We start from the raw sequence: 24,633 nt of genomic DNA, 5'->3' as shown, positions 1-24,633 counted from the left end.
ATTCAGATTAGTCCAACACGCGAACTAGTACGGCTACAAGAAAACATACCACAAACATCCCGCCCCGGATCATCGGTCAAATAACAACACACGATCCACTTCCTAGGGGCCCTGGGCGGCAATCTCTCCAACGCATCGACAACCCGCCTACTAGCCACATCCAGTGCCTCCTTCGGCCACCCAACCATACCCGTCCCGTTTCGGCCATAAGGACTCGGCGTGCTCACTAGGCGGATCTTCACGCACTTCCCGTTCCACCTCAACACGCAGCGACTCAAACGAACTACTAAGAAACTCCAACCTTAATTCTCCATAACTTGCATCAGACTCCCCAGAATTAGAACCATGAGAAGAAGACGACATACCTTCACAGAAACAACACGGCCACTTCACGTGAATATCTCTAATCTCAAGCCGCTATCTCTCTTAGCGAAATCAAGGTGCAAAATGCAAGTGTGAACCAACCACCACCCACGAGCCTTAAATACCAACCACGCACCCTTTCAGATCCCACGCGAAATAGTACAAGCCCAAGGCCCAAACCACTTCGGAAAACGCACCCTGATGCAGAACAGTGCAACCCAAACGTCACATCACTTCAATGCACCCTGACACCCTAGTAGCACCTTCTGTCAGCCACCCACAAGCTCACACTTAACCCCAACCTCACCAAAACAACAAAACATAGTGGCTCATCCACACCAGGCACTCACCACCGCCATCCGATAAGTCTCTACGTCACTTCGCTTCCTCTAGATTGGGAGGCTGGTATATCCATAGGATACACGGCCATAGTCCGCAAATGAAAATTGCAAAAACGCTGGAACCCGATGAGTCTTTACGTCACTGTCTCCTCAAGACTGGGAGGCTTATGTCCCAACCAAACCTAAATACACGGCACCGGACACACCCGCTGACCTCCTACCTTAACAGAGTTCCCCCTGGTTCATATGCCATCTAGCAAGCCTAATGATCGCCCATATTACCTCCCGCTCTGAAGGACCCCACCCCCTAGTACACGGTCCCCAGCAAAGCCTCAGAGCCGCTTACTCGACAATGGTCCCAGTAGCCGCACACACCATACCGAACACCCTCCCTAAAACATGGCCCTCAGCAAAACCTGTGGCCGCATATATTACAAAAGAAAACCTCCCGAAGTACGCGGCCTCTAATGACCCTCCTAATAGCCGCCTACCCTCTAACGACCCTCTTGATAACCGCTTACCCAATAGTGAGGGCATCCCTCCCCAAGACAGTCCAAATCCGTGGTGTAGCCAATCCGACCAACAAGATAAGATCATCCACCCATAAAGACCCTCATGACCGGATACCGAATACCGCCAACCCCCAAAGGACCTCTTGGTAATTTCTCCCCTCAGCACTAGATCCAAGAATAGCCAAAAAGGGAATATTGGGCCCAAAGGCCCATCCCAGGTAGGGCCCACAGGTAAAAAAGGTATAAATAACACACTGTTCCATGCATTGATTACGCATTAAATTATTATGATACTCTGACATCCAGTACTGACTTAGACATCGGAGTGTCTTTTGCAGGTACCCTACTTCGAGATCAGCCGTCCGAAGCCCTCAAGTGATTTGTGGATTACAACCTTCAGTCCCGTAAGAATAATGATCATACATATTATTAAAAATTAATAAAAATCAAACAACACAAAAATAGCATACATAGGACTCGAACCCAAGTCCCTTCACACATTGAAAGTACTCACAACCACTTGAGCTAGTACTTTTCCACGTCACACCAATCAATATTTAATGTCATAAAGGCTCCCACTACCCGCATTTATTAATTAATTAATTAATTAACTAATTAATTTTCACGGGTCTTATAATCGCTACATTCAATATTCAATGATCATTGGTTATTGATCTTCATTGTCTTTCATAACATTCATCGCTATATTATATGTAAAAGTTTTGACAATGTTGACTTCATTTTTCTTCCATATTATATGATTCATGACATACTTTATTCAGATCTCCTCATTTTGAACAATTTTAGGTACCTGAGGTTCTTCTGAAACCGAATCATTAATTATGTCAAATGAATCTTTTGGGATTTCCTCCTTTTTGAGTATGTCATCTTGCATTTTAGCTCACTTTCTCATTCAATAGTTTTTATCTTTAGAACTAATAGGCCTACCACGCTTTAGGCGTGTTATGAATTAATATAAATTATCTTTGGAGCATTAGCAACTGATATTAATTACCCTTTTTCTATTAGTAAAACATAAGGTAATTGATTGACTAATTTTGTAAATGAATTATCCTTTGAACTTCTAATTCACATTCTTTTATATGAGGATCAAGACGAGGTAATGATAATTCATTCCAACCAATATCTTTTTCCAATTGTTTTCTTTCTCCCCCTAATGTTGGAAAAACTTATTCATCAAAGTGACAGTCAAAAAGGCGAACTGTTAATAAGTTTCCTATTGAAGGTTCAAGATATTTTATTATTGAGGGAGAATGATATCCAATGTAACGTCCCGATTTAGTAGAATAATTCTAATAAATAAAACGTCGCATGTTTATAGTATAAAAACAAAAATATAGAGCACCGACGAAAAGTATATAAGAATCAACCTTTAGAGTTATTCATAGTATACTAAAAGGAATATCCAAAGGCACAACAAGAATGCCTCGAACAAGAATTAAAGAAACAATTTGGCAAAAGAATTGCTCACAAAGCAAGAAACTACCTAAGCATCAATGCTTTAAAAGATGCTCAAAAGAGCCATAACTAACATCCCTAAACTGGACAGCAACATCACCCTCATCTGAACGATCTCTAGGAATCTCCACATCTGCTCACATTAAACATTTGGTGATCATCGCAAAAAAGAAAAGCCAAACAGAGAACATACAACAAATAAAAGGGTGAGCTAGAGATAAAAGTAATTTTCATCATACATATAAACAAGCAGATTTTAAACAGCCATTTCAATAAGCACACAAGGCATGTGATGGCAAACAATGCAATGTTGGTATCGCGTAGCGGAATGATTAGAATTTGGACAAAACCCAGAGGAGGGTGAATTAGGTTCTAATAAAAATTGAGGTTTTAAAATTTTCCCTTTTAATATCAAAGATCAATTAAAATTATTTTCTTTATTTTAATAAACAAAATAAAATAAAGAAGAGTAGAGAAGAGAAAATTGCGCAAAGTATTTATATTGGTTCGGATCAAAAGACCCTACATCTAGTTGTTAATCTCTCAAAAATGAGATTAACTCAATCACTAAAATAAACCAAAGTTACAATTAATGATAAGAAAGATTAGGGTTTAGAAAACACCTTTCTTTAATCACACAAGAGCTGAAGACAACTCCCTTTAAATCCGCAAGGGATGAAAACACTTTCCTTGAATCACACAAGGAATGAACATGTCCTTTGAATCACACAAAAGATGATCGACTTCTCCTAGCAACAACAACAACACTCAATCATTCAAGATCCCACTTGATGAAAGTTATCGCTCTACCCACACTAGGTTTTTCAAAGCCTTCCCATAGAGAGTTCTTAAGTACTCAGACTTCTCTAACTTCAGTATTTTGAAATGAAATCCTACCACTTTATTTAGAAATTAGGTTAAGAATATGAAAAGTTAAGTCACAACTACCATAGATAATCGATTATATGATAATCGATTATCACATAAACTTTTGTAAAAATATTTTTCTCGCTATGATAATCTATTATCAGTTAGGATAATCTATTATCAGCAGGTGATAATCGATAATCAGTAGATGCTTTTCTCAAAAATCAGTTTTAACTAAGATAATCGATTATCACTAAGAATAATCGATTATTCCAGTGAGTTTTGCAAATAAATAAAATTCTCTTAGTGCTCTACGAGGTTTTTTCATTTGACTCTTGACATACTAATTTAACTATTTTAAATAACATACACACATTACAAGACCTAAATAACTAAACCCTTAAGTCTTCAATGTATCTCTTGAATCAAAGCATTCTTTTAAGTCTTCAACATTTTTCCATGCATCATCATCAAGTCTTCCATACTTCTTCATAAGTCATCATCATCATCAAAACTTCTTATTGAAGGAAGATGTCTATCTTCTTCTTTTTGTCAACAATCTCCCCCTTTTTGATGATGATCAAAAATTGCTGAAGACTTTTGATATGTCTTGTTATTAATAAACAACTTAAGAGAAAAGAGTAGTTAATCCAAATAAAAGATAATTAATTTTTCTCTCCTTTTTATCATAATCAAAAATGAATTCTTTAGACAAATCCCGCTAAATCAAATAACTTAAGTTCCTCTTAAAAAAATTGTTTAAGATATAAAACTCCTCTTACATGTAATATTTCCCCTTTTTGATAAACACAAACATTTCAAGAACAAATACTTCCCCTTAATCAAAGACTCCTCCCCCTAAATGAAAGAGAGACTCTAAAGATGAAAAAAAATATGGGTTTAAAGAAGGAAATGTTATATTAACAAAATGAACTCCAACGTACTAATTTGCATTTATGAAGTACCTAATTGTTGCTCATGGTCTAAGTTTTCTAAAAGCTCACTTAAATAGTAAAGAATTTGAAAATATGTGTTCTATTATGCAAGATAATCGATTATCGGCTTAAGATAATCGATTATTGTTTCATACCCACGAACAAAAATTTCCAGATTTGCTGATAATCGATTATCACTTGAGATAATCGATTATCACAACGGAGTTTTTCAGAAAACACTAAAATCAATGAATTTTACCACTTTAGACAAATATAATATTCCCAAACCCATCTAAGATCATTAATCTTACCAGGATACCAAAAGTTTGGTGAATATATTAGCTCTTGAACATCAAAGAGACTTTCTTGATTTTGAAATAACCTGCGAGACAAAAAATAATAACATCTTGGTCCCCAATAAACTTATCTGGGTCCTTTGAGGTTAGAGACATGTTACTTTATAGTAGGAATCCAAGCACATCTTCCATTAGGGACATCAAAATGTTTGATTCTACATTTATTTGAAGTGTGCCCCTTTTGCATACAATAAAAATATGTTGCACAATTTATATTCCTAGAATAAGGCTTACCTTTTTCGAACCATGCCCTATGGGCTGTTTTATTCTTATTCTTAGGAGCTTGCTTGTTGTTACTTAAATTATTTTTCTTAAAATTAGGCTTTTTAACACTTTTATTTTCTAATGCATCTTCAGGTTGTTTTTCTAGAATATTTAAATCAAACATATAGCTTTTACAAGATGCAGATTCAATAATTTCAGTCTCTTTATTTTCTAAAATTGAAATTTTAGTTTTCAAGACTTCTTCTTCCTTAAGAGACTTTTCAAACTTACTTTGTAACTCCTTAAAATCAAATTTTAATTTCTTGTGAGCAGCATCTAATTTACTAGATTTAAAGAGTAATTATTGAAATGCATCATATAAAGTATCATAATCATTTTCACCATAAGAGCTTACCTCACTGTCAGAAGAGTCATGGTCAACAATCAAACACATATTTGCTTCTTCATCAGATTCACTAGAGTTGGATGAGCTTGAAGAAGAACTTGAATCGTTATCCTCCCATTTCTTTTTCTTGAAAACCTTTTTGCCCTTCTTCTCTTTACCTTTTCTAGCATTTGGGTAGTCCGCTTTTACGTGACCTATTTCACCACATCCATAGCAATTGAAATTTGAAACAAAGTTTTGGTTTTCGTTTTTATACCTTTTGTAATGACCTTTGCCTTTGCTCTTCATAAACTTTGTGAACTTCTTTATCATTAGGCTTATATTCTCATCATTAGAGTCATCATCTTCTTTAGGGCTTTTGCTTTTGATGATCTCAGATTTGAAAGCTATGTTCCTTTTCCTTCCTTGGTCCTCTTCTTCATTTAAATGCCCAAGTTCAAGTTCATGCTCTCTCAACTTACCAAAAAGAGTCGCCATGGACATTCTTGCAAGATTTTGAGATTTAGTGATCGCCGTAACCTTTGGTTGCCATGTTCTGTTCAAATATTTCTAAATTTTAATATTTAATTCATCAATATAAAATTTTATACTTAACCCAGAAAGATGATTGACGATGTGCGTAAAATGCTTTTGCACATCATAGATGGTTTCGCCTTATTGCTTTCGGAATATCTCATATTCTTGAATTAATGAGTTCTTCCATACACGCTTAACATCATCTGTTCCTTCATGAGTTACTCGCAAAATCTCCCACATTTCTTGGGCACTTGTACAAACTAAAATCCTATAAAACTCATCAAGGGTTAAAGCAGATGAAATTATATTTCTAGCCCTAACATCATATTGAGCCCTTCTATTTTCTTTTGCATTCCATTGGGAAAAGGGCTTAGGTTCCTGCAAATTATTAACAATAATAGTAGGAACAAAAGGACCATTTAAAATAGCATCCTAGATACCTCTATCAATAGACTCGAAAAAGATTTGCATCCTGACTTTCTAGAAAGGATAATTTTCATTAGTAAAAAGTGGAGGTCTATAAATAGACGCACCATCAGCAAAAGTTTGGTTTTGTCTAACCATTTCCGAAAATTTTGAAAAACTATCAAAGCAAGCTTTGATACCAATTGTTGGTATCATGCAGTGTAATAATTAGCGTTTGGACAAAAACCAAGAGGAGGGTGAATTGAGTTCTTAATAAAAATTGTGCTTTTAAAATTTTCACTTTTAATATCAAAGATCAATTAAAATTATTTCCTTTATTTTAATAAACGCAATAAAATAAAGAGAGTAGAGAAGAGAAAATTGCACAAAGTATTTATACTGATTCAGATCAAAAGACCCTACGTCTAGTTGTTAATCTCTCAAAAACGAGATTAACTCAATCACTAAAATAAACCAAACTTACAATTAATGATAAGAAAGATTAGGGTTTAGAAAACACCTTTCTTTAATCACACAAGAGATGAAGACAACTCCCTTGAAATCCACAAGGGATGAAAACACCTTCCTTGAATCACACAAGGAATGAACACCTCCTTTGAATCACACAAAGGATGATCGGCTTCTCCTAGCAATAACAACACTCAATCACTCAAGATCCCACTTGATGAACGTTATCGCTCTACCGACACTAGGATTTTCAAAGTCTTGCCACAAAGAGCTATCAAGTACTCAGACTTCTCTAGCTTCTATATTTTTAAATGAAAGCCTACCACTTTATTTATAGAAGCGTATTTTGAAATTAGGTTAAGAATATGAAAATTTAAGTCACAATTGCCATAGATAATCGATTATCACTGAAACTTTTGTAAAAATATTTTTCTCGCTGTGATAATCTATTATCAGTCAAGATAATCTATTATCAGCAGGTGATAATCGATTATCAGTAGAGGATTTTCTCAAAAATTAGTTTTAACTAAGATAATCGATTATCACTAAGAATAATAAATTATTCCAGTGAGTTTTGCAAATAAATAAAATTCTCTTGGTCCTCTACTACTTGGGTTTTATCTTTTGACTCTTGACATTCTAATTTAACAATTTTAAATAACTTACACATATTACAAGACCTACATAACTAAACCCTTAATTCTTCAATGTATCTCTTGAATCGAAGCATTCTTTTAAGTCTTCAACATTTTTCCATGCATCATCATCAAGTCTTCCATACTTCTTCATAAGTCATCATCATCATCATCAAAACTCCTTATTGGAGGAAGATGTCCATCTTCTTCTTTTTGTTAACATGCAATACCCTTTGACTCAATTATCTAATAAATATAAAGTGATTGAATTCACTGGATGCCTGCACTTGTGGTGGCCTGGTCACTTGAGCTAAGGATTCTAGCCTAAGCGAGAAAAGTACAATTTTGCGTTTGTTGTTTGTAGCCTTGATGCGGACTTGGATTAGAAGATGTTGTGCCATGAGCGGGTAGGTTCATGGATGGTGGTGAACACGTGATGATATGAGCATGGAGGTTCATATTCAGTTAGTCTCGTGTGGGGATACGAGTGAGGTAGGTTCGTGTGTTATGTGCTCACACTTGAGAGATGTTGCGCGCGGGGAGGTACGTAGCTTATGGTTCACGTGTGTTGGACTACGAGTGGGTAGGTCCGTAGGGAAGGACTACGAGCAGGGAGGTTTGTAGAGGAAGGACCACGAGCGGGCAGGTTCGTTTGAGCATCATAAATTCTGAATCCAAGGCTAACTATTTGTGTGTCGTGAAGGTTGAAAAGCCTTAGGGATTAAGCTCTTGGCCAAGAACTAACTCGGGTGAATTATATGGGTTTATTGTTTTTATCCCGTTATATTATATGTTAGTTTTATTTATAAGCTTACCCTTTCTATTTGTGTTTGGCGATGATCGTGTGATTCGTTACACGGGAGCAGATGATAATACATGTGATGCTGGTGATGCATAGAGACAGAGAGAGGGCTAGCTTGGGGCTCTTGAGATAGGGATTTTTTTTATGTTCTTTTATTTTGTTGGATTTTGAAAACTTGTAATAAGACTTCTATTTATTTATATTTGAATTATGGCGCTTGAAAAATAATTTTAAATTTTCCCACGTTTGGGAATAATAAGAGTTTGTCGTTTGATCTTCTTTTCTTATTTATTTATTTTAATAAAGTAATTTCTAGTTGGGATGTTTCACTTAGTAGAGCTTCTTGTTTCAGCACTATGAGGGCGAAGGGGAACTATTTTTGGAAAAAGGAGACAACATGAGTGGGTAAGTGGTTGGAAGGGGTCTTGGGGGTACCAAGGTGGCTGACCCCAAGCCCTCTAATAAGGTCAAGCCCAAATCTTATTAGAATAGAAAAAAGGGCTTACACATATCTAACATATAATTGTCTCCGAGGACCCATCATAGTCCCTTTTGGTGGGAAAACATATACACCACACCCAAAAATTGTTACATGAGAATATTAGGTCATTGACCAAAAACCAATTGTATAATAGAGTATTTGTGATAACTTGTTGGTTTGATGCGAATCAATAATGCAACATGAAAAATTGCATATCCCCAAGTAGCCATTGGAAGATTAACTCTCATAAGTAATGGTCTTGCAATTGATATACAATGCTAATGAAAAACATGAGATGTAATTTCACCAGTATTATCAAAATAAATTTTCTTAGTCGAATAATCTGATAAGTGAGTTCTTAATTGTACTAATAACTTTGCAAGTACTTGTTTACAAGTTGATAATAAAAAATATGTGACCATCTAGTTGATGTATCAATTAAAATCAGGAAATGTATAAATGATCAACATGGTGGGTGTGTTGATGCATCAATTAATACCTTGTATTCGTTCTGAAAATGAGATTGACTCATTTCTAATTTTTCTAGTGATGGTCTTATCATCAACTTTTTTGAACGTATAGTACATGAGAACTCATTGGTCTGAAGAAGTTTCTTGACTCTTAAGTGGGTTTCCACAGGAGTTTTTCAACCTTTTTTTCTACATCATAATAGATTCAAAAAGACCCAACTAATCATACCAAATAAGGAATTCATTTTGATTCATAAACTTTTGGTTTACCATGACATGCATTTTGATTGTACTAATATATGTGTAGTACAAATCATCCAACTGATCATGCCAAACATGGCCTTCATTTTGATTCGTAAACTTCTAGTTTACCATGACATGATTTTCAATAGTACTAATATATGTGTAGTACAAAACATAAGAGAATGTTGATAATTTCTCTAATACACTTTTTTTTCAACTCAATCGTAAAGATATAAAGATATTTCATATCTTTTTCATTGTTTGTATCAATATGATATCCATTTAGACAAATATCCTTGAAATTTAATAAGTTTATATTCAACTTCTTGGCAGAAGTATAATAGCTCTTCTAGAGCCTTCAAATATATATGTAGTAATATAAATAATACTAACATTGATGTCTCGCATTACTAAACAAGAGAAAAATGTATTACTCTTGAGAATTGTATAAGTTGTTGCACTATCAATAGGACACATATCCTCATCATTGGTGCTAGTGCCAACCTTCATTCTTTATATAAACATAAATATCAATTTGATAATTTTTTTAACACTCTCATAACCAATAAGGTGATCAATACTTCCATTTGGTTTAACAAATAAAATAATAATATCAAGATGAGTAGCATTCATATGGCCATAATCAGAATCACCATCTTCATAAGCAAAATGTGTTTTTATGTTCTTCTCATTATTTGTAAGTTGCTTTGGTGTACAACAAATACAACTCAAATGGCATTGACCACCGTAATGATAATATATACTTTCATCTTATTTGTCAATATTTTCACATTTTTCTTTCCCATTTTTCACATTATTGTGCCACTTCTAGTGACAAAATGTGTCTTTGAATTTTCTTTTATAACCAAGTCTATAATCAATATCACAATCATGAAAATATAAATCAAATGTTGAAGTTTTCACTTCTAGGAATGGAACAGAACCAATAAGAAAGGTTTCATGATTTTCTATCAAAAGCTCATTACTTTGTTCAGCCATACAGAGACATGAAATAAATTCAGAATATTTGTGAAATCTTTTTTCACAATATTGTTGTCGTAGGAGCAAATTAGTTGCTCAAATGCTTTATATCTTTCTTTAATGGTATCACCAAGTCCATTGCATTTAAATGTATTTCAAAATTTAATATCGAATATAATTAATTATTCCTCATAATATCAAGGGTCACAAATTCAAAATTTGTAAGGTTTGACATGATTAGAATTAGCACATAAAATAATAGTAATAATAATAATCATCATCATCATCATAATAATAATAATAACCAGATAAAGATGAAGATTGATAAAGTCAAACCATTCTTATGACAAAAAAAAAATGAAAGATAGAATTGTAAATGAAGGAAGGATTGTAGGAAGAGCCTGGATTAAGACATGCATAACATAGAAAAAAAGCTTCCATTAGCCTTTAGTTGGTTGGAGCATTGTGCTGATAACTTGTTATGAAATAAAGCTTATAACAGAGAGAAGAATAGAAGTAAGAATAGAGAATGAGATAATAGGGAACAACTTTTTTGTGTGTCTTATTACTGATAGGAAGAGTCTTATTTATAGATACAACATGGTAATCCATAAAGGATGCAAATCAAATAGTTAATACAACATGATGCAAATCTATGATTGATGTATTAATGAAAATTTTACTCTTTCCAAAATGATATGTGCATTATCTTTCATTTGATGAATCCAAAAGTGAGAAAAATGAGTAAAATTGGTTAAAGTTTGAGAACCTGAAATTAAATCTGTTGGAACCATGTAATATAGCTAATTGATCTATAAATATGAATTTAAATCAAATTATTAATGATAGAGGGAGCATATGCATATGTGATATGTATGAATGCTTGTGTGTTTTTTGCTTGGATGTGTGTTTGTATATTTGTATATTGTATGCACAAGCTTTTTCAGGTTTCTCTATGGATCTTAATTCATCAATTCAACTCGAGGATGTTAGCTTCATCAAATCAGGGGGAGATTGTTGGCACAAGCAAGCTTTGTGCAAAGATTTGATAAAGTAAAGTGAATGAAGATCTCATGTGATTGATGAAGATTGATGAAGATCTGCTTGAAGATCATGTTTCTATTTGATTAAATAGGTAAATGATGTGTTAAATGCAATGGTTACATGTTATATCATGTTGGTAGGCTATATGACATAGGTTAGATGTCTTGTTAGCCTTAGTTTGTTCTTTTTAGTTTGTTAAAATGAGTTTTAATAAGTTAAAAGGCTTGTTGTATATAGTTTATAGTATGAATGCATTCAATCAATTGATTTGTTTTTCAATCGACTGATTTCACTTAGGTCAAGTGAAATCAATAGATTGTACGAAAAATTCAAGGGATTGATTTCACTTAAGACCAGACTATATAAGCTATGTTTTCGAGAACAAAAGTACGATTCTGAGTTTTTGAGCGTGAAAACCTGTCATTCATCATTAGAAAACTCTCTCCTTCTGAATTACACAACTACAAGGTAAAGATTGAAAATCTTGGTTGATCTTGGAGGCATTTTAGCCTTGTGTAAGCTTCAAGAACTCATGTGTTTTTGGCTAGAGAGAGCCACCATCAAGTTTTGTAGTTCTTGTGCCTCTGGTTGTTTTTCTTGTGTTATTTCAGGTCTGTGAGTGTGATTCTTGTATGGTTGTTGTGTAGATTTTTATGTGAGTCAAAAATCATTGTGTGTTTCTTTCTACAAAAATTTAATCTTGGTGTGTGATTTATAAAACTTTTGAATATAGTGGAAACTAGGCTCAAATTGTCTTGGTAAACTGGATGTAGCTCTATGATTCAGTGAACCAATATAAAAACTAGATGTAGCTCAAATTTTTCCTTAATCTCTCTCACTTTAAAAACTCAAGAAGACCAAGCAAATCATTCTTTGTTGAGATTTAATGCGTTTTTGTGTGATCCGATAATGCATACCTGTTAGAAATATCTTTTGGAACAAGTCTTGCGTGTAAAAATTTATTGTTTGAGTTAAATCTGCAAATTTTGCATTCTACATAATTTCCCAGGAATTTAGCGGATTGATTTGAAATTTTAATCAATTGATTCATAGGCTAAAGAACAAATTAATCTTTTTATTTATTTTTTAATCGATTAAAAGTGTATTCTTCTACAACTTTTGCATTCAAATTTTGTGATCTATTTGATTCAATCAAAAGGGGTTTTAAGCTCACAAAACATTTTCAAACAGCCAAATAACCCCCCCTCCCACCTTCTTGGGTTAAATCACTATTTCAATCTAATAGTTAGTTGTCAATTAGTTTTATGTTCCTCTACAAAAATGCATGTTTTTACATAAATGTATCTCTCCTTATTTAAGCTTCCTCTAATAATGGTCTTTTATTTATTCAAATAATAATACAAAGCTTTCTTTCTACTGTCTCTCTTCATACGATATTAATATGGTATCTAGAACTTAACCTGAACCATGGCTTTTGAAGGTTCCTTCATATCCACACTATCCTCCACTAGTCTTGCTTAATCTGCTGCTACATCTCATGTTTTATTCTTACACACATTCATTTTAAACTAAATGAAGAGAACTTTTTGACCTGACAACATCTAGTTCTTGCAACAATCACTAGACTCCACATTCAGAAATTCTCGATGGCTCTGCACCACCTCTAGAATATCTCACTAAAGAAGATCATGTTTCTAATGTTATCAATCCAAGATTTCTCTAGTATCATCAATAAGATAGTTTAATTGAGGCATGGCTTCTTTCATCTATGACACCCATGCTTTTAACTAAGATGATGGGTCTCACTACATCAACGCATATATGGAAGAAGTTCAAGATCTAGTCTACCACTCAATCACGTGAAAAGAGTAAAAAGCTCAAGATTTAAGTTAAATCCCCAAAATATGATCGATTAGTTGTTTTCTATGTTTTTGATACCAAGCATGCAACAAATTCTCTTGTTGTCATAGGTGCGCCCATTATTGAAGTTCATACGACTCTTAAATATTGGGATAGATCAAAGAACATATAAAACTCCTTAGGCGCATAACTCTCAAACTTCAATTCTTTCGATTGATCAAAAAAATCAGTTTTCATATACCAACACCTTTATTGGTCCACTATGGTATTCGAACAGCGAAGCTTCCCATCATATCACCAACGATCTTTCCGTATTCTCTTAAAAATCTTCTTATATTGGTAATGAACATATTACTCTTGGCAATGGAACAAGTGTACCAGTACATAACTATGATTATGCTTTCTTCTCTTCATTTGTTAATTCACCATGTTTTCTTTTAGATAATCCCTTACATGTGCCAATCATTACCAAGAATTTGTTAAGTGTATCTCGGTTTACAAAAGATTATAATGTCCTCTTCGAATTCTACCCTAATTTCAGCAATGTCAAACGATAGGGAACTTGAAAGATACTTCTTTAAGGAAGAATTAAAGATGGTATCTACGTTTTTCCATCTCAAATACCTACCCCAACTCCTCAAATTCATCATTCCACTGTTGATGCAAACACTCTTCATACATGGCATGCATGGGTTGGTCATGCCTCCTACAAAATTGTAAAATAGTTTTTAAGTTTTTGCAACATATGTACTAATATGTTTAAGCATAGTAAGGTAGAGATACCAATTAGGGATTTTATATTTCATCCAAGTCCATACCGTAACTTGTGTTGAATCAAGAATTTCCCCTGTATTTATGTTCCCCTACTTAAAGATTACTCGATTCCTACATAACTTAACTTCCCCAAATTGTATTTTGCTTACTATTAAGATTAGTGAGGTGAAAATGAAAAAAGTTAGCCCTAGCTTGATTGTGATGCACTAAAAGTATTCCCAACCATATATCACACATATTCCACGCCTCTTGAGTTACTCTACAAGAAAATAACAAGTGTTTTACACTCTCCTCATAGGATGAACACAAGTCACATAAGGTACTTTGTAGTTCGACCCCTCTTACAAGTAATTTAACCTTTGTTGGGAGCTTGTCCTAGAGTTTCCTTCATCCTAATAATTGTGCCTTATGGATAATGGTCCATAATGTATTAAAAATAGTACCCTCCACCCCACTTGTGTTTTCTTGTAGAATATTATAGGTTGAATTGATTGAGAATACACCCTCATCATTTTCTTGAGTCCTTAGGCATTTAAGAGATGAAGGAGTTGTGCCTCCTGAGTTGTCTCCTATTCAAATCTGGTTCTTTTCCAAGTCAGATGCAATGCCCAGGTATTGCCTAACCATCTCCCTACCTCCCATGTAGTTTTTTCTTTATAATTAGAGATTAGAAACATCTTAGGGAACCTATGGAATAGTGGTTCAAGCCCTGCCCATTTACTCTTCCCAAAACTTGACTACATTCCCTTCACCTACACTCCACTCAATTTGGTTGTCAAATTAGGCTCCTTTGTCAAAGCTTCAACACATTTTACAAAGAATTTTCCACCACCAAGATTCAAACCTAGATATGTAATTTACATTCAAGTTCCTCTATGACCCATATTTCGAGTCAAATACCTCTCTCCACAAGCCATGATCCTCCTTAACTAGTTTCCAATTCCATTTTTCTATTTCCAGATTTTTTTTTTTTACTTTTGTGAGTTCATTGCACACACTCTTTGACACATTGAAGAAAGATAGAAAACATACTAATAGAGCATAAATTATAGATTTTATGACACATGGTCAATAAAAGACAACAATTTACATTTCCAATTAAACGGTTTATTTTCAGATTTAGCAACCACAGGTTGCTATAACTGTTTTCTGCTTGGATTCCTCTTATTGGTAATCCAAGATAGTCAAAAAGCATTTTCATGTACTTGTAGTTTAGGATGTTGGAGAAGTTTTGTATCATATCATGTTCAATCCCACCACCACAATCTTAGTTGTAGAGAAATTTACCCCGAGTGTTGATACCAACTCGAAAATTCTTAACACGACTTTTACAGCCTATTCATGTTTTTAGACTTGCATCACTCACAAAAAGAGTGTCCTCTGAAAACTCTAGTAACCTAACTTCAGTTTCCTTTTCACCTTCTATGAATCTACAATATAGGTTTTTCTTAATCGCTAGTCTAAACAACCCTACCATGTCCTATACTACTAGTAGGAATAAGAATGGTGTCATCTGTGATCAAGACAAACACAAGTTGATTGCACACACTCTTTAATCCACCCTAGCCATAAGGGTGTCAAAATAGGCCATGATCGATAAAAAAAAAGGTGGGTCAGGCAAGAGATTTCACTCGTCACCCTGCAATAACCTGTCTTACACAACCTGCCAACCTATAGGGCCAGCACATGTGTAAAATCGGGCAGCTCGCAACCTGTTTCAAAAAAAAAAATGTTATTGTTGCTAACTCGCACATAATAGGTTGTGCTTGTCTTAAAAAAAAACAAGAGATAACAACTATTTTTGGTGCACTCACACGGATAAGGTCATATAGGGTTAGGGCAGGACACCACGCTTGCGAGCCATCACCACCGTTTGCGAACCACCACCACCATTTGCGAACCACCACCACTACACAGGAAATCTTAGCCTTGTCCACCACTGCATAAAAATAAAACACAACCACGTGAGATTGAGAGATAAGGCGTTCATGTGATGCGAGGGAGAGCGACACCAGTTCCCATAGCAACGAAGGTTCTACGAGTGGTGGCAGCCACCACCAATAGGTTCGTTGTGCAAATTTAATATGAGACCAATAACACACCACGCGAGTCAATAGGTAGAGCGAAAACATGATGCATGCATGACGAATCCCATATAAGCGAATCTCACAACGGCGATTCCGCCATAAGGTAAAGAGGTGAGCCACCACAATTTGCCTTGATTTATCTTGATTGGTTCTAATTTTCCCTATCGCCCTCACCATTTTTTATAGGTTGTCTTGACTTTACCATGATTTTCCTTGATCTGCCCTGATTTTGTTTTTCTTAGATTGGGGTTTCTACATCTACAATGTGTGTTTATGAATTTTGAATTCTGTTAGTGATGATTTTTGCCCTGATTTTCCCTAATTTGCTCTAACTTTCAAATCTCTCTCTTAACCTAAAGTAGATAAATTAGTTGTAGAGAGCATAAAAAACACATATAGAAAACTACATATTTGGCCCACAATTACAAGGTACCCAAGTTACTTTCATCATGAATAAAACTATCTAGGTACCCTCTATATGTTTGGAAAATAACTATATGTTTGGGACACCTTTATCACTAAAAGTTGTACTAAACCTACTATGTCCCAAAATGCTTAGTCTAAATTAGGGAGGAACAAGAAGTCAACGCCTAAGGTTTCCTCCAAAGTACCTACTAAGACCTCTTACAACCAGTTGTAAAGGACTGGTCCAAGGTTTATTGTTAAGAGAAGGGATTTAACTCATGAAGATTCATTTGATGCATGGAATGAGTTGATATGAAGATACAATATTGAGGCTTCCTCATCTTTTGATATAGCCACCCCAAGTTATAGTACATAGTCTGCAATCTCCATCATCACTCATGCTCACACCTTCTCTCCAGATGATGTGACCATAGTACATAGTCTCATATCTATAAAGCATACCATATGAAATGAGAAGCTATTATGATATTAAAAGAAATAGTGAGAGACAACTCTCAAATGGCTCTCATTAGTTTTTGATGAATACAATGGTAAGATATAGTCAGGAAGAAGCTGAAAGCCTATAATATAATAGGAAAGCACAATGCATAACATTAACGTCGTAAAATCCAATATTGTTTAGTAGAAAATCCTCAAGAACAAGTCTTCGAGGAACCAAAACCTGAAGAGCTAGAGCAACAAAATGGTCATTCATTCACCTTGAAAATCAATTCCTAAAGACCAAAACCCTCCATACCATTAGAGGATATTGAAGTGAGGCTCACTACAACCATTAAGTGTAGGTTGAAGACAATAGAGGACACTCAAAGAGATTGGATGCAATAGCTTACAACAACAATCAAACCATTCTCACTTAACTTAAATTGAAACAAGACCTTTCCTTAAGACCCTTAGACTACTTTTTCTTAGCTTCAAATCCACTATGTGCTCTGTAATTTATCCTTATAAATATATAATCATCAATGAAAACTATCAAACACATTCTCTCCTTCTTTATTCTTATGGTTTAACCTTTTTTTTATTGACAAAAAGGGGGAGAAATACGCATAATACATGATTACAAATGAGACATAATAATAAAGGGTATATATTTACTACGGTCTGATATCACTTGAATATTATTGCTCTGATTGATATATATATATATATATATATATATATATATATATATATATATATATATATATATATATATACCTAGGATATTGATTAAATCAACAAGTGATATCATAAAAATTATGTTTGGCATTAATTCAAAGTTATCATGTTTCTTAATAGTTTTTGTCATCATAAAAAACAGGAAGATTATTAGTATTAGACGTTGGAAACCCCGTTAGACAAGTCTAAAAGAAAGAAGGTTTTGATTATAATAAATCTATAATGAAATAAGGAAGAAAAGTCAGTATGACAATGTTCTAAGATAGCCAATAATCATTAAGATTAATATTCAAATAAGCGTTGGACATATAAAAGTATAGTTGAGATTAAAACAGACAAAATATGTTTGAAGGCTTGATGAGAATCCCCTCTACTATTCCTGATATTTATATATATGATGAAGGAGATACAAAAAAGGTGAAAAACTAAAGGCTGCAGCTAGGTGCTAGGTTAGAGGTTATCCAACACTCAACCTCCTAGCTTACACATCATGATTGCCTAGATATATTAATTACTCCTACATTCCCCCTCAAGCTGGAGCATACAAATTGTATGTACCCAGCTTGGAACAAATAAACTCAATTCGAGGTCCTCTTAATGACTTGGTCAACATGTCTGCGAGTTGGTCATTCGATCCCACAAACTCAGTACATATTTCCTTTGCCAATAACTTTTCACGAACAAAATGACAGTCTATTTCTATATGTTTTGTTCTCTCGTGAAACACTGGATTTGAAGCAATGTGGAGAGCAGCTTGATTATCGTAATACATCTTCATAGTCTTGATGTCACAAAACTTAAGTTCTTGAAGAAATTGCTTCACCCATATAAGTTCACATGTTAGTGATGCCATGGCTCTATATTCAGCTTCAGCTGTCGATCTAGCTACTACACTCTGCTTCTTACTTTTCCATGAAATAATATTACCTCCAAGGAATACACAGTATCCAGTAGTAGATCGTCTGTCCATAGGAGATCCTGCCCAATCCGCATCACAATATCCAGAGACATGAAAGCTTCCTCGATCTTCATATAACAACCCTTGCCCGGGAGCCTTTTTTAGGTACCTTAGAATGCGGATGATAGAATTCCAATGGCCAACACATGGAGACTGCATAAACTGACTAACCACTCCAACTGCAAAGGATAGATCTGGCCTTGTAATGGTGAGGTAAATTAGTTTTCCAACCAGCCTCCTGTATCTTTCAGGGTCAGAGAATAATTCACCTTCTTCAGTTGTTAACTTTTGATTTGGGTCCATAGGACTCTCTACTGGTTTACAATCAATCATACCAGTTTCTTGTAGGATATCAAGAGCATACTTCCTTTGAGAGATTACAATGCCATGTTTAGACTGTGCCACTTCAATGCCCAAGAAGTATTTGAGGCTTCCCAAATCCTTGGTTTGAAAATGCCTACACAAGTGCTCCTTTAATTGAGATATGCCAACAATATCATTTCCTGTAATGACTATATCATCAACATATACTATTAGGTAGATACATTTCCCAGGAGAAGTATGCGAGTAAAAGACGGAGTGATCTGCCTCACTGCGTCTCAACCTAAAACTTTGAATAATGGAGCTGAATTTTCCAAACCAGGCACGTGGTGATTGTTTGAGGCCGTATAAAGAGCGATGCAATTTGCACACCATACCAGACTCCCCCTGAGCAACAAATCCAGGGGGTTGCTCCATGTAGACTTCCTTCTCAAGATCACCATGAAGGAAAGCATTCTTGATATCCAATTGATGAAGTGGCCAATGACGAATGGCGGCCATTGCAAAGAAGAGTCGAATAGCAGTCATTTTCGCCACAGGAGAGAAAGTGTCACAATAGTCAAGGCCATAAATCTGAGTGTACCCTTTGGCAACTAATCGGGCTTTGAGCCTATCAACCTGACCGTCAGAGCCAACCTAAACTGCATATACCCATCGACAACCAACTGCCTTCTTGCCCGGTGGGAGGGGCATGAGCTCCTAAGTGTGGTTGTGTTCAAGAGCTTGCATTTCTGCAATCATGGCGTGTCGCCATCCAGGATGATCAAGGGCTTCCTTCACATTTTTGGGAATAGGAACAAAAGACACTGAAGATAAAAAAGAACAATAGAAAGGCGACAATCTGTGATAACTAAGAAAATTATAAATAGGATGGGGGTTCCGAGTGGAACGAATACCTTTTCTGAGAGCAATGGGCCAACCAGAATTACCTTCATCAGGAGGCATGGGAGCAAGAGACGAAGGAGAAGGATTTGAAGTCGAGGAGTCACCAAATTCTTTGATAATTGGACTATCCGTCAGAGTCCTGTGTGGGAGGTCGGGACTCGGGAAGGTATCAGTAGGTGGGGATGGGGGCTCGGGAGTAGGTGGAGTAGGACTTGGGTTGACAGAGATTTCTGAGATAGGGGACTCAACCACAGGAAGAGGGAGGACTTGTTGTATGACATGAGTGTCTTGAACAGAGGAAGAGAAATAAGGGGTTTGTTCAAAGAATGTGACATTGGCAGACATGTAGTATTTCTTGGTTTCAGGAGAGTAACACCGATACCCTTTTTGAAGACGAGAATAGCCCAAGAAGACACATTTGAGAGCACGAGCAGAAAGCTTATCTAGACCTGGAGACAGGTCGTGAACAAAACATACACAACCAAAAACCGGAGGAGGAATGTGAAAAAGAGGGTTATCTGGAAACAAGATGGAGACAGGGACTTTATGATTGAGAGAGGAGGAAGGCATCCGATTAATAAGAAAACATGCAGTTAAGAGGGCATCTCCCCAATGATGGACAGGGATATGAGCACCAAGCAAAAGTGTACGAGCAGTTTCAACCAAGTGTCAATTTTTTCTTTCTGCTATATCGTTTTGCTGTGGTGTGTGTGGACAAGTGGACTGATGCAAGATACCATGTGAACTTAAAACTGCAGACAAAGCAGATGAGAAGTACTCTTTGGCATTGTCACTTCTTAAGATTTTGATTACTCGACCAAATTGGTTCTTGATTTCGTGTAAAAAAGATGTGAAGATAGATAACAATTCAGAACGATCTTTCATAAGATAAACCCAAGTACATCGTGAAAATTCATCAATGAAAGTAACAAAATACCTAAAACCAAAAGACGAAATACGACTAGGTCCCCAAATATCGGAATGAATGATGGAGAAACTAGAATTACATTGTGAGAAAGACTTTTTAGGAAAAGCAGATCTAACATGTTTGCCTAGTTGACATGATTCACAGTCTTAGGTGTGGAGACCACTAAGTTCAGGACACATTTTTTTTAATTTAGACAAATGAGGGTGACCAAGTCGATCATGTAACACTTTAGGACTAGGAGCTGCAACACATGACACTCGTGGACGAGATCCAAAATGATATAAACCGCCGGCTTCATATCCTTCTCCAATCTGTCTCCCCGAACCACGCTCCTGTATAACAAAAGATTTGTGATCAAAGGTTACTGAACAGTTGAACAATTTGGTTAACTGGCTTAAGGAAATTAAATTAAAGGGACAATTAGGGACAAAAAGGACAGATTTTAGAGTTAGGGAGGGAGACAGGATGACTCGACCGACTCCCTTTGAGGAAGTTTTAGACCCATTGGCAAGGGTTATAAAATGAGGTTTGTCTTGAAATGAAATGGTTGAGAACAAAGAGGTATTACCATAGATGTGGTCAGAAGCACCGGAATCAATTACCCATGAATGGTGACTGTCAATGGATTGAGAAATGCAAGCTGCTAGACTTGAGACGTAGGTACTCTTGATACTCGTCTTCAGTGAATTTGGACTCAGTAGTGTCAGCCTGAGAGACATTAGCAGTCTCAGAAGGAAAACCATGTAAGGAGTAACAGTTTTCTTGAGTGTGACCCATCCTCTTGCAATACGTGCATTGAGGACGTCCACGGCCTCCACGTCCACCTCCTCTAGGTCCACGTCCTCCTCTTCCTCGAGTAGCGGCCATAACAGATGAATCTACTCGAGCATGAGATTCTTGAATTTCAAGTGTTGGGACTTTCGGGACACGAATCATACGCTGGATCAGGGTGTCCATGGAAGGGACCTCATGAGAGGTCAACAGTTGATCTCTAATGTGATTGAAGTCTGGATGAATGGCGTGAAGAATCATCACCATATAGTATTTGTCCAGCTTCTTCTTCATTTCATCTGAAGCGTCGACTTCGAGAAACATCTGCAGGTCTTCCACGGCTGATTGTGCTTCATTCATGAAGGAGATCATGTCATGATTGGTCATTTTCAGAGATGCCAACTTGTCCGCCGAATCATATAGGCGTTGGATATCGTTGGCATAGATATTCTGAGTCCTCTTCCAAAACGAGTGACATGTTTTGAATGCCCTAAGAGACATTAACAGTCTCGGCTCCACGGATTGCCACAACAAGGCACACAATTGAAAATCTGCTTGCTTCCACTGTTCGGCTTTTTCTTGAGGCACATGGCTTCCGTCTTTCTCAAGGTGGTCATGATGTCCTTGACCAAGGAACCACATCTCGACAGCAGCGGACCAAGAGAGGTAATTTTGTCCATCTAGCTTCTCGGAAATAATGGAAGGACTTCCAGAGAATGAAATAACACTTCCAGAGGCCATTTCTGATCAAGGGAACAAAAAACAGAGAGCAGAAACGCAGAAACGCAAAAAATAGTGGAGATTTTTAAACGACCGAGGGAGATGTCCGCAAGGGTGACGTCTGGACCTCACTGAATCGGAGTTTTGAGGGTTGGAACAGCAGCAGAAGACTCCAGCGAGAGCTACGGAGGTGGCGCCGTGAGGTTCCGAGCAGCAGAAGGCGGCGCGTGGGCTGCACGCGCCTGTTCGCAGCGGAGAGAGAAGCGGCGCGTGGCGGCGCGTCGACGGGAGGCTGGTTCCGACACCGGTGGGGTTGGCTGTCGCTCAGAGAGGCGCTCCAGATCCAGTGGTCGCCGGCGAAAACTGAGGTGGTCGGAGACGACGGCCGGCGGCGAACAGTGGCGGACTGCGGCGGAATAGTGGCAAACAGCGACGGTTTTGTGAACAGTGACAGTGGGTAGCTTTGGATAGTGTTTTATGGCAGTGAACAGCTGCAGACGGTGATTAATAGTGACGAATAGCGGCGGACAGCCGCGGACGATGGCAACAAGTGCCAATGGACAGACCAGACGGAAACCAGAGCGGGATCGACCCGCTCTGATACCAAGTTGAGATTAAAACAGACAAAATATGTTTGAGGGCTTGATGAGAATCCCCTCTACTATTCCTGATATTTATATATATGATGAAGGAGATACAAAAAAGGTGAAAAACTAAAGGTTGCAGCTAGGTGCTAGGTTAGAGGTTATCCAACACTCAACCTCCTAGCTTACACATCATGATTGCCTAGATATATTAATTACTCCTACAAGTATAACTAGGTCAAAGACCTTGTTAGATTCTCATAAATAACCATTACGCAATTATATTGCTTATTGAATGAATATATCTACTGGGCTAATGTTTGTTCAATGAGTGAAAGTAAAAGCACAACAAAAGCACAAGCATATCCAAGTTAAAATGTCTAAAAGCAACCAAAAAGTAGGTAAAAACTAAGGTTATGCTAAAGCATGGTTGGAACTTGAGAGAAATTAGCTAAATAGGGTTAAAATGACTTAAGAAAAGCTAAACCTAAGTTAGAAACTATCTACTAAAAGATTTACAAAAAATCATTACCAAAAACCATGACTATTATACCAAATTAACCCTTTTCTCTATGCATTTACTAAGCTAACCTAAGAAACTTTAATCTAACTATCCTAACAAGCTTCTAATGGAAAAATATAACTACAAAACAACTCACACTGCTAAAACTAGCTACAACTCAAAATCTAGCTACCTAAGACCTAAAATACAACTAATTTGTGCTCAAACTATAGAAATTTAGAACTAGAATAAATTACTGCATATAACTATTATAAAATTACATGCACAACTTCTAACTATCAAAAGAAAGGTGGAGAACAGATCACAAATCAGAATTAACAAGAGAATTTGTATATGCCTAGTGAAAACCTAAAAAATGAACTATAAATTGGTTAAAACGAGCTAAGACTACCAAATTAGCAAAGGCAACGGTAAACAATGATGCAAACACAATCTGATTAATATATGAAAGATGAAAACTAAGCTAAAAGTGAGGAATAATATAGAAAATGAAAATTGATATGTTGAGACTAACTTGTGTGGCTTAGTTTATGCATAACTAGTTTAGTTAAATACCATGTTATTTTTCATTGAATTAGAGTGACTAACTTGTGTGGGATTTTGATACAGAAATAGTGAACCAAGAGCAGAAAAAAATATATAAACATTGGCAAAATATGCACTAAATTGGCTGAAAAGTTGTTAAGGTGACCATGAGATGACTTTTTACTTTTTTGCTCTAAAATTCAATCTATGAAAACTAGTAAAAACAACACCAAGAACCTAATTGACAATCTTAAAATGACTAAAGGAACCTAAGAAAGAATTCAAAATTGAAATCGTACCAACAACTCAAAATTTAACTACCTAACACTTCTAAAAGCACCCTAAAACTAGGCAAAAATTAAGGTTGGGTTAAATCATGGGTAGAACTAGAGAGAAACTACTTTAAAAAACGTTAAAATGACTTAGGAAAACTTAATCCTAACTCAGAAACTATTTCCTAGAAGATATACCAAAAATCAGTAACTAAAACCATGACTACTAAACCAAATTAACCATCTTTTGTAAGCATGTACTAAAGTAACCTATCGAACTTTAATCTAACTATCCTAACAAGTTTCTATGGCTAATGTTATCTTAATAAGCTGAATGATGAATACATCTATTAAATGAGTGCTTCCATAAGA

General features: G+C 36.0%; 2 protein-coding genes and 1 pseudogene across 2 annotated transcripts; all 3 read right to left on the bottom strand.

Moving 5' to 3' along the window:
* Window positions 1–18,303: 18,303 nt before the first annotated feature.
* Window positions 18,304–19,337, bottom strand: LOC146882457 (secreted RxLR effector protein 161 pseudogene; annotated as a pseudogene).
* A 415-nt stretch (window positions 19,338–19,752) lies between these two features.
* On the bottom strand, window positions 19,753–20,508 carry LOC146882456 (uncharacterized). The gene is made up of 2 exons (XM_085667412.1): window positions 19,950–20,508; window positions 19,753–19,859 (listed from the first exon to the last, which is right to left on the bottom strand). Exons 1-2 carry the CDS (start codon window positions 20,506–20,508, stop codon window positions 19,753–19,755), a joined length of 666 nt encoding a protein of 221 aa, XP_085523538.1.
* Window positions 20,509–21,484: 976 nt separating this feature from the next.
* On the bottom strand, window positions 21,485–22,378 carry LOC146882455 (uncharacterized). The gene has a single exon (XM_085667411.1). It carries the CDS (start codon window positions 22,376–22,378, stop codon window positions 21,485–21,487), a length of 894 nt encoding a protein of 297 aa, XP_085523537.1.
* Between the last annotated feature and the right edge of the window lie 2,255 nt (window positions 22,379–24,633).

The sequence above is a fragment of the Vigna unguiculata genome, chromosome 10 (assembly GCF_037176805.1).
Source record: "Vigna unguiculata cultivar grain cowpea cultivar isolate G323 ecotype 2 chromosome 10, ASM3717680v1, whole genome shotgun sequence".
Classification (NCBI taxonomy): domain Eukaryota; kingdom Viridiplantae; phylum Streptophyta; class Magnoliopsida; order Fabales; family Fabaceae; genus Vigna; species Vigna unguiculata.
Note: the sequence above shows the minus strand (reverse complement) of the source record. Positions and strands in the feature narration are given on the sequence as shown.

What these genes read in the sequence shown, in the direction of transcription:
- LOC146882456 (XM_085667412.1), bottom strand. Translation starts at nt 20,508, where the DNA reads ATGCCTTCCTCCTCTCTCAATCATAAAGTCCCTGTCTCCATCTTGTTT. An exon ending in GCCCATTGCTCTCAGAAAAG is followed by an intron (nt 19,860 to 19,949) that starts GTATTCGTTCCA and finishes TTTTATCTTCAG; the next exon opens with TGTCTTTTGTTCCTATTCCC.
- LOC146882455 (XM_085667411.1), bottom strand. Translation starts at nt 22,378, where the DNA reads ATGGCCTCTGGAAGTGTTATTTCATTCTCTGGAAGTCCTTCCATTATT.